The sequence below is a fragment of the Myxocyprinus asiaticus genome, chromosome 39 (assembly GCF_019703515.2).
Source record: "Myxocyprinus asiaticus isolate MX2 ecotype Aquarium Trade chromosome 39, UBuf_Myxa_2, whole genome shotgun sequence".
Classification (NCBI taxonomy): Eukaryota; Metazoa; Chordata; class Actinopteri; order Cypriniformes; family Catostomidae; genus Myxocyprinus; species Myxocyprinus asiaticus.
In genome coordinates this window covers 21,458,191-21,476,109 of record NC_059382.1, presented here as the reverse complement: position 1 = coordinate 21,476,109, position 17,919 = coordinate 21,458,191, and the positions used below count along the sequence as shown (strand labels likewise).

Here is a 17,919-nt window from a genome sequence, read left to right as displayed (position 1 = left end):
ATATAAATTTAATACAAATTTCCATAGGTGGCATTTTTAAAATTTGATTTAAAAAATCATCTAATGCTTCTTGAAATACCCAATATGTTTATGTACTGTATATTATAACATGTTTGTTGTTTATGGGCAATTCATACTGAAAAATTTAATGTTTTATCAAAAACTACACATTCTGTAGTTATTTAAATTTATTTACATTTAAATTCTGTTTACTTAAATTTAAAAATGTCATTACAATTCTACATCCTGTTTGCTGCTTCAATTCAAATTCAGGAATTTATTTGGAATTTAAAAGGCATTCTTAGTTCAATTCCAAATGGCACACATCCCTCATTGAAAGATGTAAATGATGTTTCCCTTCTGTTTCCAGTATTCCTCTAAAGATGCTTTGCCGAAATATGAAGAAACAGATTGTCTCTCGAGCATTTTATGGCTGTAAGTCAAAAAAGCTGTTTGTTGGTTAATTCGGTAATATGAACTAGTAATTACCACATGTATAAATTAACTCTTAGCTGTGCATACTAATTCAAAGTACTCTTTTGCAACTTTCCTGTCAGGGCTGGCCTATTGTCGGCACCTGTCTACTGTGAGGACTCACCTTTCAGCGCTGGTTAATCATAACATTGTCCCTCCAGACAAACCCTGTGAAGCCTCCGGAGGGCTCAGCAAAGATGTGTGGAGTAAATATCAGAAAGACTGTAAGGTTAGTCCAGCGATCTTCCACTTTGGTCACTAGAGGGTACAAGAGGCCAGTGAAAAGTATCATGGATGCAACTTTCTTACCCTCTTTTTTTGTTTTTTGCTTTTTTTTTTTACCAGAATTATAAGGAGCTGGAGCTGCTGAGATTGGTTTACTATGGAGGGGTGGAGCATGAGATCAGAAAGGAGGTGTGGCCCTTTTTACTGGGTCACTACAAGTTCGGAATGGACAAGAAAGACATGGCTCAGGTAGATAGGAAACTTTAAATAAGACTAATGTTTTTAATTTAAATCCACTGTTTATTTCAGTTTTCTTTGGCCACTTACATACACACTGCAGCTAAATTGGGTTGTCACTTCTCTTCTTAATTCTAATCCTGTTCTGTACACACAGAGTTCAGTTATTTAGAAGCGTGACACCCCAAAACATTCAGTGACAACCAAACTTTCATTAAATCAGCAGAGAATGTGCAGAACTAAACTGATCAAGTAGTTGTTTATTTTGAAACCATTTTAGCTCTCTCTACCATAGTTGCTCCCACCAGCACAGTGGTCAAGGGCAAATACAATTTGGTCCAGAGTATATGCTGTTTTAAAAAAACCAGCTTAAAGAACATAGACAAAACACAGCACCTCTGTCAATGGTGGTTTACTAACAATTGCGGGACAACAATAAGTCCATAGCAGCAAACGTAAGTTTGGTCAAAAAAGATAATAGCTAAGGAGTTAAACTGATGCCATTTACAGTTCTCGTTTATAGCCGCGAGAGCAAACCGTTGCCATGGTTATCACTGATAGACCATTGCTAGTTCAGGGTAGTAGGATTGACTCATGTATTTCGTATAGACATGGAACAATAATACAGGGAATTCTCGACTGAAAATAAATGTGGTTGTCTCTCGCTAAACTTTGCAGTGTGTGCGTGGCCTTTGATTAAATAGATTTGTCCTAGTGTGAATGATGGTTTTACTCTCTGTTATGCAAGGATGGAATTTGGCCCTTCAAAGTACCGGGGCACCAACCTGTTTGGAGGCCCCCTCTTGTCCAAATGTTGAGATGTAATGTCAAAATAATAAGAAATTATGTTGCGAATATTTAAAATAAAGTCACAATTGCGAGATATGAAGCAAAAGCGGCCCCATTGGCCCAGGCCATAATCCATCATTGCTGATTTCCACTTGTGTGTTTTGTAGATTGATGAGAAGATCACAGCGAGGTATCAGCAGGTGATGCGAGAGTGGAAGGCATGTGAGGTCATTGTGAAGCAGCGGGAGAAAGAGATGCAGTCAGCCATCTTTGCCAAGCTGTCATCTGGAAGCAGTATAGACAGCCATGTTCTCAGACTCATCCACAGAGACTCCACTATCAGCAATGAGGTTTGTTTTGTTTTGAATTTGTTTGTTTTTGTTTTTTGGTCTGTCAATCGATTCACATTTTTAGTTGTATTAATTACATGATGTGCCGATTAATTAATCGAATCAATCACAATTATTCGCATATACATTTTTTACTGATAAGATAATTTTGTATATAATAATTGAAATAATTAGAAATATAATATATAATATAATAAATTATAATTCAGATAATTCAAATAAATAACAACATTTACTAATACTGTTTCAACAGATATGCATTTAGACAATATATAAAGTGGCTTTAAAGGTAAAAATATTGTTTGTTTTATTTCCATATCATTGAACATAACCCCATTATTGGTCTACTTCCCTCTGCGCTATTTTTAATTGTTGGTCTATGTACTACTGCGTCAGACGGACACTTTTGGAGCATCTTTGGTTGTGTCGCATCTCACTTCAGCATCTCTAGTTATAAGAGCTGTGTTTTAGGTCAGTGTGTCAAGTTAAGCATAGTTTAACTAAGCATGTTTCGAGATCCCTGAATAATGTTTTGCTCGGTCCAGCAAAAGCGTGTATGCATTAATGCATTAAATCGACAGCCCAAGTTTTGTTTTGTTTTTGACTTGCCTTGTTTTTGTTTTGGCTTGTTGTTTTTTTTGGCTTACAATTTTTATTTATTCGACTTGGAACTTCAATTAAATATCGCTCATATAGAGGTATATCTTACGTCATGTAATGTCATCATACCCTTCAACTCATCTTCTCTCTCTCCTTAGGTATTCATGTCGGTGGATGAGACTGATGCAGGGGGTCATGACACCTCTTGTGAGGGAAGCACACCCACCTTAACCACAGTGGTCACCCCAGCTGTGTTAGCTCCAGATGAGAGGCCTCTGGTTGAGTTTGACTCTCCAGATTCAGGCCTGCCCTCCTCCAGAAACTACTCAGTGGCGTCTGGCCATTCCCAAATCATGTCTAGCATCGATGATGGGCAGAGCATTGAAGAGGACACCACACCCACTGGGGGACAGGATGAGCAGGGTGGACGGGGCTCCTTGAGCGAAGACAAACTCTGCATCCAGCTGGACAAACTCGCAACCACCAATGAGGGAATAACACCATCCTTCTCTTCTTATACGGTACATTGGCACACTGTTGGGGCATGTTGGGGCATAGCTTACTACAAGTAACAATGCTACTAACTTAACTACATTGTTCACTACCATGACAGTAGCAAATTGTGTAGCTTTTCCATAAAAAGCTTTCTCTAACAAGTTGCAGTGTAGCATGTAGTTCTTGAATTGTTACTAGTTGGTTATGTATTGTTATGGTGAGTTGTTACTTTGTAGTGTTCCACTCCAGCATATTTCCTTGTGTGATTCCTTGTAAGATATTTGTTCCACTCCAGCGTGTTTCCTAGATTGATTCCTTGTATGCCATTTGTTCCACTCCAGCGTCTACCATTAAAAGACTGAAAAGTTACTCCTGCATCTCCTCTCTTCCTCTCCACGTACTAACGTGACAGCGGGACAAAGCGCACTGATATATTGCTGCACTGATTTAAAAATGTACACTTAAAAACTGATGTCATAAGTGCCCAGTTACAGAATCACCCTGAAAATGACCATCACATTACACAGAAAAGGCCGCGTTACCATTAGAGCCACAACTTACCTCGACGTGCTGCCTTAAGTTGGAGCTTCAATTTTAATCTTGAAATATCCACTTGACTTGGTGTTAAATGAAGGCATTTTATGACAAAACTATTCTTTTTTCACTGTGAGGAGCGAAGAAAGTTTTTCACTTAGTTTGAAGAGTTTGATGCTGCAGCAGTGATAGACTCAGCTTGAGTGACAGTCTGTGACAGCTAGTGATGTGGAGTCGACTCCAAAAGAGTCGATTCCTCAACTCTGACTCGTCCTAGAATCGGAGTTGACTCCGATACAGGAATCGATTATTTTGTTCGACTCCGTAACTTTATGAACAGGACATTGGGATTGGCTCAAAATAATGTCACATCCACTACAAACACATGTTGGTTCTGGTTGGTGGGACACCACCTCATTCGTCATGTGCTTTTGAGTGAGAGATAATGTGGGTGCGTGCAAAAGAGAGAGAGGGTGACAGATTTTAAAACTTTTGGAAGTTTGTGTAGTATTACATCAATGCAAGGGACAGTGGTTGGAGAAGTGGATTCTCCCAATTTGTCTAGTTTCTATATGACAATGAATTATTTCCGACCCAGCCTGTTTCTTGTTATATTCCCTCTTAAAATTTGATATGAGCAGCAACTAGGGAATGACATTGTTACCAGTCATTTTAAGGTAAAGTTATGCAGTGTCTCAAATTAAAATAGTAAGAGTTTATGTCTTCATGTCACACATTTAAAAACTCTTAAGAGAAAATAAAAATGAAATTTAGCGTGCGATTAAAGACTGCAATCTTCACAGGGCCATCGCCAGAACATATGGAATAGGAAGCACTATTAACTTACAGGTAAACTAGTGATATTTTATCAAAGCAATAACCACACCAATATATCTTAATTAAACCCACTGCTATTTAATCCATTGTGGTCGAGACTGTTGAGTTTAAAATGCTGCCGTTTTTAAATTTTCAACATACGTTCCATAAAAAAGCGATTTCACGTACCATACTGTATATATTTTTTTTTATTTTATTACATCTCCATAATATGCCTATTAATAGTTATTGAAGTGAATCGAGCAAGAAAATATGTGCAATTTGTTTTTCCATCGGCATGGGAGCCATCTAGACTAAAGTAAGCTTCTACCGTCCCACTAACATTAGTTTTTGGATTTAGGTAGGAGAAACTGACCAGCAGTAACAGAAAAACTTCAACTTTATCTCGGAGCGGCAATCGGATACAATAAGAAGTGGACTGAGTGAGCTTTATACAAGTGAAAAGTAAACTATGATTTTTATAATTCTGTTGATTTTCCTCTCATGCCTGACAAGCAATTTTGGGGGGTGAAAATATGTCACTTGGGAAGGCACTGCCCACTAATGACCATCTCTGGTGACGGCCCTGAATTTTGAAACTATCCTGATTGAAAATAAATGGAGTCAAAGAGTCGATTCCATCGACTCCAATGGCTGCAGTCGGGAATCGGTGTTGACTCCAGAAAACTCGAAATCGAATACCCCTGTTGACAGCGCGCGCAGCTGTGTGAACTTCCGCTGTCGTAAAAGTCCCATTCAATAATCTCTCAATAAATTACATATTAATTAAAATTAAACCCAGTAATGCAACAACATTAACGGCACCCATTGTAACTAAGTAATTTTCTTTCATTCGAAATTTACTTGCGTGAGAGTAAAAAGTACCCACTTTTAAACCTACTCTAAAAGTAATTTGTTTTTCCAAAATGTTACTCAAGTAAATGTAACGGAGTAAATGGAGCACGTTACTACCCACCACTGGAAGTCTAGTATCTCCATGTAGTTGTTTTTAACATATGAAAACTTTGCTGTGCACAGATCGAGCTGTTGGATATGGTGGCACTGAACTTACACAGAATAGATAAAGATGTCCAGCGCTGTGATCGCAACTACTATTACTTCACTACAGCAAACCTAGAGAAACTCCGCAACATCATGTGCAGGTGAGCAGAGCTCAGTGTTAATGGCTTTGATCATGTTAGTTCTCACTTATAGAAACTCATTGAATTTCAAATCAGTCAGTCTGTTTCATTAATTGAAACATGAATCACAAACTGTAACACATTTTCTAAATCGCCTGAACTGAACTGAATCTTTGTGTCTCATGATTTCACTCCTTTATGAATCAGTTATGTCTGGGAACATCTGGAGATTGGCTATGTACAGGGCATGTGTGATCTTCTTGCCCCACTGATGGTCATTCTGGATGATGGTGAGTTTTAACATGTAACACACAAACTGTTTTTGTTTCAGTGCAGCCTTTACTGACAGGTGCTTTAACTGCAAATTAAAAATAAATAAGTATCAGCGATAGACAGACAGACAGACCGAGAGATAGACAGACAGATAGACAGACAGAGAGATAGACAGAGAGATAGACAGATAGATAGATAGATAGATAGATAGATAGATAGATAGATAGATGCTTTGAAATGCATTAATGTCTAATCTTAGCTTTCATCTTTATAAACCTTTCTCTTATTTTAACCTCATTCCAAAGAATGCCTGGCCTACAGCTGTTTCACTCAACTAATGAAAAGGATGAGTCAGAATTTCCCAACCGGAGGAGCGATGGACACTCATTTCGCAAATATGAGGTCACTAATACAGGTAACATGATGACACATTACCTTATTTCTTCCCCTTCCTGCCTTGATTTGTCCATTTTTCTGATGCAATCTTTGACATCATTAGATCTGAACATAAATGTTTTTTTTAGATCCTTGACTCTGAGTTGTTTGAGCTCATGCATCAGAATGGAGATTACACTCATTTCTACTTCTGCTACCGCTGGTTTCTGCTCGACTTCAAAAGAGGTAACAATACTTAGATATTGAAATCGTGACTCCACCCAAGGCGTAGATTTGCCTTGAATATTGGGGGGGTTTACTTGCTTGTTTTGATTATTGCATCCCCCCTGGAATCTACACCCCTGACTCCACCTCATTGAAAAGACAACCTTCATTGCTTAACTCACTGTTTATTTTGTGTGTATATCAGAGCTGCTCTATGAGGATGTGTTTGCAGTATGGGAGGTTATCTGGGTCGCCCCCCGTATCTCCTCCAAGCACTTTGTCCTCTTCATTGCACTGGCCTTGGTGGAGGTGTACAGGGACATCATCCTAGACAACAACATGGACTTCACTGACATCATCAAATTCTTTAATGGTTAGTGAACAGAATAGCACACTTTTAAACAGGGAGGGCACAGAAAGGGTCCAAAATTTACACTCGCCAATCACAAAATGCATCATTGGCTTTGGCGAGTTAATATAATGTTTCTTGTCAGTTAGCTGGTAACTTTATCAGGAACTCTGATGCTAGTCACATGAGGCCAAGTTTAACAGAAGTTTATTAACAGTAGGATGCAAAGAAACATGCTAAGTTTATCAGAAGTTTATCTAGAAGCCGAAAAACTGGCAAAGTTTAGGCAAACTGGCAAAATCTATGATGCCTAAAAAAGGGAACATTTATCAGAAGTTTATCTAGATGCCGAAAATAGGCAAAGTTTATCAGAAGTTTATCTAGATGCTGAAAAACAGGCAAAGTTTATCAGAAGTTTATCTAGGATGCCGAAAAACAAGCTACATTTATCATAGGTTTATCTAGATGCTGAAAAATGGGCAAAGTTTATCTGAAGTTTATCCTGGATGCTAAAAAACAGGAACGGTTATCAGCGGTTTATCTAGGATGCAGAAAAACAGGCTAAATGTATCTGAAGTTTATCTAGGATGCTAAAAAACAGGAAAAGTTTATCAGAGGTCTATTTAGGATGCAGAAAAGCAGGTTTAGTTTATCAGAAAGTTATCCAGATGTCTAAAAACTGGCTAAATTTATCTTAAGTTTGTCTAGGATGCTAAAAAAACAGGCAAAGTTTATCAGAAGTTTATCAAAGATGCCGAAACAGGCCAAGTTTGGGATGGCAAAAACCTGGATGCTGAAAATCTGAAGTTTTAATAGATGCTGAAAAAAATCTAGTTTATCTAGCCTCTTAAGGGGCGCTATATCATGAAAAAATGTATCGTCGTATACATAAGTCAGGCATATGGGAATATTGAAAGCTAAGAATCTGAACTTTTCAGAGATAATCATAACTTCTGCATTTATGTTACTTATATGGCAAAATAAGGCTTTAAAACATCCGCGTCACAAATAAGCGCCACCTAGTGGTCATGTGGCAGAAATATTAATATGAATATAAAAGCCTTTAAAATAGCACTTCAAATAATATATCAAATGAAAGCTCTCATTCTCAGGAATGTGACTGTATAGTTTATTTTGTTGCTCTAATACCACAGTTTAAAAGATTTTCAAAAGAATCACAAAGTGAAATATGAAATTTGTAAGATCAAATACAAATGTCTCTTTTATGCTCCGATCACTTCTGCTGTCAGCCCCAAATAGCTAAAAACTAGAAGGCTATAAGAAGATAGCAAAGCATTTTCAGGTAGCCGTTTCCTCAGTTCATAATGTAATTAAGAAATGGCAGTTAACAGGAACGGTGGAGTTCAAGTTGAGGTCTGGAAGACCAAGAAAACTTTCAGAGAGAACTCCTCATAGGATTGCTAGAAAGGCAAATAAAAACCCCTGTTTGACTGCAAAAGACCTTAAGGAAGATTTAGCAGACTCTGGAGTAGTGGTGCAATATTCTACTGTGCAGCGACACCTGCACAAATATGACCTTCATGGAAGAGTGAGTGGTGGTGGTGTAGTGGACTAAAGCACTGAACTAGTAAGCAAAAGGTTGCTGGTTCAATTCCCACAGCCACCACCATTGTGTCCTTGAGCAAGGCACTTAACTCCAGGTTGCTCCAGGAGGATTGTCCCTGTAATAAGGGCACTGTAAGTCACTTTGGATAAAAGCATCTGCCAAAATGCATAAATGTAAATGAGTCATGAGAAGAAAACCTTTCCTGCATCCTCACTACAAAGTTCAGCATCAGAAGTTTGCAAATGAACATCTTAACAAGCCTGATGCATTGTCCTGCAGACTGATGAAGTTAAAATATAACTTTTTGGCCGCAATGAGCAAAGGTATGTTTGGAGAAAAAAGGGTGCAGAATTTCATGAAAAGAACACCTCTCCAACTGTTAAGCACGGGGGTGGATCGATCATGCTTTGGGCTTGTGTTGATGCCAGTGGCACAGGGGAACATTTCACTGATAGAGGAAAGAATGGATTAAATTAAATACCAGCAGATTCTGGAAGCAAACATCACACCAGCTGTAAAAAAGATGAAGATGAAAACAGGATGGCTTCTACAACAATATAATGATCCTAAACACACCACAAAACCCACAATGGACTACCTCACGAGGCGCAAGCTGAAGGTTTTGCCATGGCCCTCACAGTCCCCCAACCACATCATTGAAAATCTGTGGATAGACCTCAAAAGAGCAGTGCATGCAAGACGGCCCAAGAATCTCACAGAAATAGAAGCCTTTTGCAAGGAAGAATGGGCGAAAATCCCCCAAACAAAAATTGAAAGACACTTAGCTGGCTACAAAAAGCTTTTACAAGCTGTGATACTTGCCAGGGGGTATTACTAAGTACTGACCACGCAGGGTGCCCAAACTTTTGCTTCGGGCCCTTTTCCTTTTTTGTTATTTTGAAACTGTAAAAGATGAATATAAAAAAGTAAAATTGCTTAAAATATTAAAGAAATGTGTCATCTTTAACTTTAAGCCTTTTGTAAATCAGGCCATCTTTTGCTCGCTTAGCTATTTACAGCAACAGAAATTTTGATCAGGGGATCCCAAACTTTTGCATGCCACTGTATATCTTAGATGTCCAGAACAAAATATGCGGTCCTGCAAGAAAAGCATGCTAAACAAATCATCGGAATAATATGTTAACAACTATCAATGATAAAATGTTATACATCACTGGGGAGGATCTCAGCTTTCTAATGACATCTAGATTGAGCTTCTAGTCCACTCAGAGGTCGAAATATTAAATGAAAAAATGGGGATGATGCATGAACTAAAAATTAGACTGAATGTCTATGGACGAGCACAACTGTGAGGCCTAAAATACGTTATAACGCCACCTACATTTCAGATTGGCATTTTATGACAGAAGGTGATGGAGGAAAAAATATTTTTTCTAGTACTTGCTGCCATCCAGTGGAATAAAATAAGACTATTTGGAGGGAGACGGGGTGAACAGAAACAGAATTACATGCTTACAAATTTAGGATAAAAAAATAAAAATAAAGAAATATATATATATATATATATATATATATATATATATATATATATATATATATATATATATATACAGTTGTGCTCAAAAGTTTGCATACCCTGGCAGAAATTGTGACATTTTGGCATTGATTTTGAAAATATGAATGATCATGCATCTTTTATTTAAGGATAGTGATCATATGAAGCCATTTATTATCACATAGTTGTTTGGCTCCTTATTAAATCATAATGATAACAGAAATCACCCAAATGGCTCTGATCAAACGTTTACATTCTCTTGAATGTTTGGCCTTGTTACAGACACACAAGGTGACACACACAGGTTTAAATGGCAATTAAAGGTTAATTTCAGAAAGAACTGTCAAAAGACCTGTGTAACAAGGTAATGGAACTTTATAAAGATGGAAAAGGATATAAAAAGATATCCAAAGCCTTGAAAATGCCAGCCAGTACTGTTCAATCACTTATTAAGAAGTGGAAAATTTGGGGATCTCTTGATACCAAGCCAAGGTCAGGTAGACCAAGAAAGATTTCAGCCACAACTGCCAGAAGAATTGTTCGGGATACAAAGAAAAACCCATAGGTAACCTCAGGAGAAATACAGGCTGCTCTGGAAAAAGACGGTGTGGTTGTTTCAAGGAGCACAATACGACGATACTTGAACAAAAATGAGCTGCATGGTTGAGTTGCCAGAAAGAAGCCTTTACTGCGCCAATGCCACAAAAAAGCCCGGTTACAATATGCCCAACAACACCTTGACACGCTTCACAGCTTCTGGCACACTGTAATTTGGAGTGACGAGACCAAAATAGAGCTTTATGGTCACAACCATAAGCACTATATTTGGAGAGGGGACAACAAGGCCTATAGTGAAAAGAATACCATCCCCACTGTGAAGCATGGTGGTGGTTCACTGATGTTTTGGGGGGGTGTGAGCTCTAAAGGCACGGGGAATCTTGTGAAAATTGATGGCAAGATGAATGCAGCATGTTATCAGAAATTACTGGCAGACAATTTGCATTCTTCTGCACGAAAGCTGCGCATGGGACGCTTTTGGACTTTCCAGCATGACAGTGACCCTAAGCACAAGGCCAAGTTGACCCTCCAGTGGTTACAGCAGAAAAAGGTGAAGGTTCTGGAGTGGCCATTACAGTTTCTTGAGCTTAATATCATCGAGCGACTCTGGGAAGATCTCAAGACGAATGGGCAGCTATACCAGCTGCAAGAATTTGGGGCCTCATAGACAACTATTACAAAAGACTGCACGCTGTCATTGATGCTAAAGGGTGTAATACACAGTATTAAGAACTAGGGGTATGCAGACTTTTGAACAGGGGTCATTTCATTTCATTTCAGTTTTGTTTTATGATTGTGCCATTCTGTTATTACCTACAGTTGAATGACAGCTTTGCAGATCCTTGGCATTCCAGCTGTCAGTTTGTCCAGATACTCAGGCGACATTTCACCCCACACTTCCTGTAGCACTTGCCATAGATGTGGCTGTCTTGTCGGGCACTTCTCACACACCTTACAGTCTAGCTGATCCCACAAAAGCTCAATGGGGTTAAGATCCATAACACTCTTCCAATTATCTGTTGTCCAATGTATGTGTTTCTTTGCCCACTCTAACCTTTTCTTTTTGTTTTTCTGTTTCAAAAGTGACTATTTCTTTGCATTTCTTCCCATAATTCTTCCTGTCACCAAGACAAATTGCTTGTATGTGTAAGCATACTTGGCAATAAATCTGATTCTGATTCTGGGTTGCTCAGTGGTAAAAGACGCTGGCTACCACCCCTGGAGTTTGCTAGTTCACTAGTTCGAATCCCAGGGAGTGCTGAGTGACTCCAGCCAGGTCTCCTAAGCAACCAAATTGGCCCGGTTGCTAGGGAGGGTAGAGTCACATGGGGTAACCTCCTTGTGGTCGCTATAATGTGGTTTGTTCTCGGTGGGGCACAAGGTGAGTTGAGCATGGATGCCGCAGTGGATGGCGTGAAGCCTCTACACGCGCTATGTCTCCATGGCAACACACTCAACAAGCCATGTGATAAGATGCACGGGTTGATGGTCTCAGACGCGGAGGCAGCTGGGATATGTCCTCCGCCACCCAGATTGAGGTGAATCACTATGCGACCATGAGGACTTAAAAGCGCATTGTGAATCGGGCATTCCAAATTGGGTTAAAAAAAAAAAAACAAAAAAAAAAGACAAATGGTGCATACGGTGGCAACTCAAAAACAAACACAATGTTAAGCTTCATTTAATGAACCAAATAGCTTTCAGCTGTGTTTGATATAATGGCAAGTGATTTTCTAGTACCAAATTAGCAATTTATCATTATTACTCAAGGATAAAAAATGTAAGTACTAATTTCCTTCCAAAACAGCAAAAACTGTACATTATTCCAAAATTTTGGCTGCCAGTGTATGTACAATTGAAGTCAGAAATTTACATACACTTAGGTTGAAGTCATTAAAATAATTTTTTTTACCACTCCACAGATTTAATATTAGCAAACTATAGTTTTGGCAAGTTGTTCAGGTCATCTACTTTGTGCATGACACGAGTAATTTTTCCAACAATTGTTTACAGACAGATTGTTTCACTTTTAATTAACTATATCACAAATTCCAGTGGGTCAGAAGTTTACATATACCAAGTTAACTGTGTCTTTAAGCAGCTTGGAAAATTCCAGAAAATTATGTCAAGCCTAATTTAGCTCCTGATAGGCTAATTGGAGTCAATTGGAGGGAAATTGACTCTGAGAAAATTTCTATTGAGAAAATGATGTCAAGCTTTTAGGCAATTAGCCAATTAGCTTCTGATAGGAAGTGTACTGAATTGGAGGTGTACCTGTGGATGTACTATAAGGCCTACCTTCAAATTCAGTGCCTCTTTGCTTGACATCATGGGAAAATCAAAAGAAATCAGCCAAGATTTGGTCCTCCACAAGTCTGGTCCATCCTTGGGAGCAATTTCAAATGCCTGAAGGTACCACGCTCATCTGTACAAACAATAGTACACAAGTATAAACACCATGGGACCACGCAGCCATCATACCGCTCAGGAAAGAGACACATTCTGTCTACAAGAGATGAACATAGTTTGGTGCGAAAAGTGCAAATCAATCCCAGAACAACAGCAAAGGACCTTGTGAAGATGCTAGAGGAAACAGGTAGACAAGTATCTATATCCACAATAAAACGAGTCCTATATCAACATAACCTGAAAGGCTGCTCAGCAAGGAAGAAGCCACTGCTCCAAAACTGTCATAAAAAAGCAGACTACAGTTTGCAAGTGCACATGGGGAGAAAGGGTGAGTCTTGAAAGCCAAAGAACACCATCCCAACCGTGAAGCATGGGGGTGGCAGCATCATGTTGTGGGGGTGCTTTGCTGCAGGAGGGACTGGTGCACTTCACAAAATAGATGGCATCATGAGGAAGGAAAATGATGTGGATATATTGAAGCAAAATCTCAAGATGTCAGCCAGGAAGTTAAAGCTCGGTCACAAATGGGTCTTCCAAAAGGACAATGACCCCAAGCATACCTCCAAAGTTGTGGCAAAATGGCTTAAGGACAACAAAGTCAAGGTATTGGAGTGGCCATCACAAAGCACTGACCTCAATCTGATAGAAAATCTGTGGGCAGAACTGAAAAAGCATGTGCGAGCAAGGAGGCCTACAAACCTGACTGAGTTACACCAGTTCTGTCTGGAGGAATGGGCCAAAATTCCAGCAACTTATTGTGAGAAGCTTGTGGAAGGCTACTCAAAAAGTTTGACCCAAGTTAAACAATTTAAAAGCAATGCTACCAAATACTAACAAAGTGTATGTAAACTTTTGACACACTGGGAATGTGATGAAAGAAGTAAAAGCTGAAATAAATAATTCTCTCTACTATTATTCTGATATTTCACATTCTTAAAATAAAGTAGTGATAATAACTGACCTAAGACAGGTAATGTTTTCTACGATTAAATGTCAGGAATTGTGAAAACTGAGTTTAAATGTATTTGGCTAAGGTGTATGTAAACTTCTGACTATATATACAGTACTGTGCAAAAGTCTTAGGCACAAAAGATGTTTCCCAAAAACATTCGTCCTAAGATGGTTATTTATATCTGCTACTTTAATGTGTTTCAATAGGAAATATACATTTTATACTCCCAAACATTCCTTTTGCAAATAGAATAAAATAGAATAGAAGAACAGGGAGCCCTGCAACAGATGGCATGGCCCTCACAGGGCCCCCCACTGAACATCGGGTCAGTCTGGGATTATAAGAAGTGACAGAAGTAATTGAGACGTCCTAAACAAATAAAAGAACTGTGGCGAATTCTCCAAGAAGCTTGGAACATCCTATCTGCCAACAACCAAGAAAAACTGTGTCCAGGCATAAGTAGGAGAATTGGTGATGTTAACTGATAAATGAAAACTATTTGTCATAATTGTTTTTAAGAAATCCTCACTTTGAAAGTTTTTCACAAGTGCCCAAAACTTTTGCACAGTACTGTATATATCTTAAAAAAATGTGACCAATTTTTGGCAATTAGTCCACCGTATGTGTAAATGGTGAAATTTTAAATTTGAGTGTGAAAAATTGCTGGTGGCAGCCCAAAAATGCTTCAGAGTTGAATAGGCTTGGATGCCAAAAATCTAGATGTTTACTACATGTGGAAAAACGTGGTAAGTTCCTCACATTAAGTCACTTAAACAAAAATATTAGGAACAAAATCGCTTTGTTTTCACCAGAGACTGGCTGATTGCAAGACAATGAACTGTGCTTTTTGGTTACATATAAAACTGCAAAAAAAAAAAAAAAAAAAAAAAAAATTTTAAATTATTTTTAGCCCCTTTTCTCCCCAATTTGGAATGCCCAATTCTCACTACTAAGTAAGTCCTCATTGTGGCGCGGTTACTCATCTCAATCCGGGTGGCAGAGGACAAGTCTCAGTTGCCTCCGCTTCTGAGACAGTCAATCCACATATCTTATCACGTGGCTCGATGTGCATGACACCACGAAGACTCCCAGCATGTGGAGGCTCATGCTACTCTCCGCGATCCACGCATAACTTACTATGCGTCCCACTAAGAGCGAGAACCACTAATCGTGACCACGAGGAGGTTACCCCATGTGACTCTACCCTCCCTAGCAACCGGGCCAATTTGGTTGCTTAGGAGACCTGGTTGGAGTCACTCAGCACACCCTGGATTCAAACTCACGTCTCCAGGGGTGGTAGTCAACGTCAATACTCGCTGAGCTACCCAGGCCCACAAAAATATATATTTTAATAAAAATAATGCAAAATTCCAAAGATGTGGCCTGGTGTGTAGTGAGAATGCTTGTGTGTAGGTGACCCGAGTTCGAATCCGGTTCGGGTCATATCCCAATCTCACCACCTCCGTTTCTTGTCACAAATAATAACAATGGTATTGAATAGTACAGTTTCTGACTGATCCGAAAACATTTGCATGGCAATTGGCAGAGGTGTGAAAATGTCAGGCAACTGAATCATTGGTGTGTACTATAACTGTGTGCTTTGTGTTCATCTCTAACAGAGATGGCGGAGCGCCACGACGTGCAGCACATCCTCCGAATAGCGCGAGAGCTGGTACACAAGGTGCAGACCCTTATTGAGAATAAGTAAGCACGGACAGAAGGAGGCTGCGGACGCCCACCAAGCCCTGCCTCGCCTCACTAATTCTTTCTTTCCCAACAGCCCAAGGCTCAAGACTGCTCAAGATCTGCCACTGGCCACGTAGGCCTCAACTTCTTGACTCTTACAATATTTGCCTGCTACAGAATGCCGTTGTGTCAGACCTTGGCATTGTCTGCATGCTCGTGATGTTTGAGCACACTGTGACTGAGGGTTTTTTCTTTTTTTTTTTCTTGGTGTACACACCTTCAGCACACGCCACACCTATCAGGTCCTTTTAAGATGTACTTTTATAAGAAGTGATATGCCTCATAGATAGAGGCCACAACAATTCCCTTTCCCTAATAGCCGCCTAAGTATTCCACGCTTTGTGGTGACTCATCAGAATATGGTGTTGTTTGCCTGCCTCGGATAGAAAAGGCACCGAGCAGTTTAGCTGAGCACATAGGGTGCATTAGTTCAGCTCCCTTAAATAATAACTACGCCACGAAGAAGTCGTTAATACAGTGTGTGACCAAAAGGACTGTGCCAATGACCTTGTTATAGTATTTATATGCCTTGTTTTATTTTTTTTATTTTTTTTCACCTTTACGATTAATTCCCTTGATGTTTTGGTTGACAGTGGAAATTACATGATCTTCAAAAAAATAAAATAGCTGACGTTGCCTTTGTAACATGTTTCACAACCTGCATCCATACTTTTGCACTTTGAAATGATGCTTCTTCATCAGGCTCCTTAGACGGGACAGGTAGGTGTTGAGGTGTTACACAGGGTTTACTCCACTTCCCTTAAGTTTCTACAGTCTAGAAAAGGTGCCCTTGAGAAGACCCCACCAGAATCTTGCATTGCTCAGCAAGCTGCTTCCACATTAGAGTGCAATGCGTTGAAACCAATTTATTCTAGTGTCCCATCATGGATGCTGGTTTGCTTCTTTATACACTAGATTTAGTTTATTTAAAGGGATAGTTCTCTGAAAAATAAAACGTTTGTCATCATTCAGTCACCCTCATGATATGGCTACTATCTTGGTCTAGCAGAGACATTATTGAATTTGACCTTCAAAGGACATTTTATGGCTGTATATCATCAAATGTGTCTCATTTGCTCTCGTTAAAGGGATAGTTCACCCAAAAATGAAAATGCTCTGATCCTTTACTCACCCTCATGCCATCCCAGATGTGTATGACTTTTATCTTTTGCTGAACACAAATTAAGATTTTTAAAAGAATATCTCAGCTCTGTTGGTCCTCACAATGCAAGTGAATGGTGACCAGAACTCTGAAGTTCCAAATATTAAATAAAGGCAGCATAAAAGTAATCCATACGACTCCAGTGGTTTAATTAATGTCTTCAGAAGTAATCAAATCGGTTTTGGGTGAGAACAGGCCAAAATGTAGGGTCAAAAAAAGAAAAACTCTCACACTTACTGCTTCAACAACAGAAGACTTGTTACACAAGTCGAAATGTTAACCACATGGTTTTGGATTAAAGTTATTGTTGCAGCGGTAAGTGTGCGAGTTTTTCTGTTTTTGATAGTATATATTTTTTTTGACTCGCCACCTTACAAAGTTTGTTTTGGTGTGCGTGTGTTCTTACAAATAAAATGTAGGGTACAACGGGGTGAAAGGCTCCATGGGGTATAAGACTCCTTTAGTTTTATTTTCTCCCAAAACACTAAATAGCATCAAAAACTACCACAGGACTTTCCTAGACACCTGTTTGATACTATGAACTGCAAAATCTTCCTGTTCCATGAGATCTTTGCGTGTAATGTCCAAAGGTTGATTTTGAGGCAGTTTGATTTTTTTACATTTTGTAAATTTATGTAGCTAATGAATATCCTGCAAATTATCACATATATTTTAAAACAAAATACTTATTGTAATTTTCAATTTTGTTTAGGGTGATCATCAATTTTCAATAACTGTCCAAGTCAAAGGCATTTCAGGGAAAACGCCCCCCTGTTGCAGGGGCTAAAGGCCCCTATAAAACACATTATTGCTTAAGTGGAGCAAATAGATTTGTTATGACAAATGTTCAGAGTGGGCTCACATTGACCAATCCATGATGGAGATTAATTTGTTTATAGAATGCTTAAGATGTAATAAAATGTCAAATGTGATTGAAATGAACAAGAAATTATGCACCCTTTTTTAGTGGATATATGGAATAAACATTATCTTAATTTGTTACTAAAAAAAGCATCTTGCTGTCTCAAAAGTATTTGCCTGTTGACAAATTGTGCTCCATAACTATTGCCCCGGTACCTACACTAAATCAATATAACCCCTCTGGGGGCCTTTTACCCCAAGTGA

The 17,919-nt window shown here is 38.9% G+C and overlaps 1 protein-coding gene across 3 annotated transcripts in view; it reads left to right on the top strand.

Annotated features, from left to right (window-relative positions):
• The window catches only part of sgsm2 (small G protein signaling modulator 2), a 97,317-nt gene extending 80,475 nt beyond the window's left edge, over positions 1–16,842 (top strand). For all 3 annotated transcript variants that reach the window (XM_051678840.1, XM_051678839.1, XM_051678838.1), the window contains 11 exons: positions 371–435; positions 558–703; positions 820–948; positions 1,893–2,075; positions 2,834–3,196; positions 5,559–5,683; positions 5,870–5,952; positions 6,241–6,350; positions 6,460–6,556; positions 6,741–6,908; positions 15,506–16,842. In XM_051678840.1, the coding sequence (XP_051534800.1) occupies positions 371–435; positions 558–703; positions 820–948; positions 1,893–2,075; positions 2,834–3,196; positions 5,559–5,683; positions 5,870–5,952; positions 6,241–6,350; positions 6,460–6,556; positions 6,741–6,908; positions 15,506–15,594 (1,558 nt within the window). In that variant the 3' untranslated portion in view covers positions 15,595–16,842. The remainder of the gene's footprint in view (positions 1–370; positions 436–557; positions 704–819; positions 949–1,892; positions 2,076–2,833; positions 3,197–5,558; positions 5,684–5,869; positions 5,953–6,240; positions 6,351–6,459; positions 6,557–6,740; positions 6,909–15,505) is intronic.
• Positions 16,843–17,919: the final 1,077 nt, after the last annotated feature.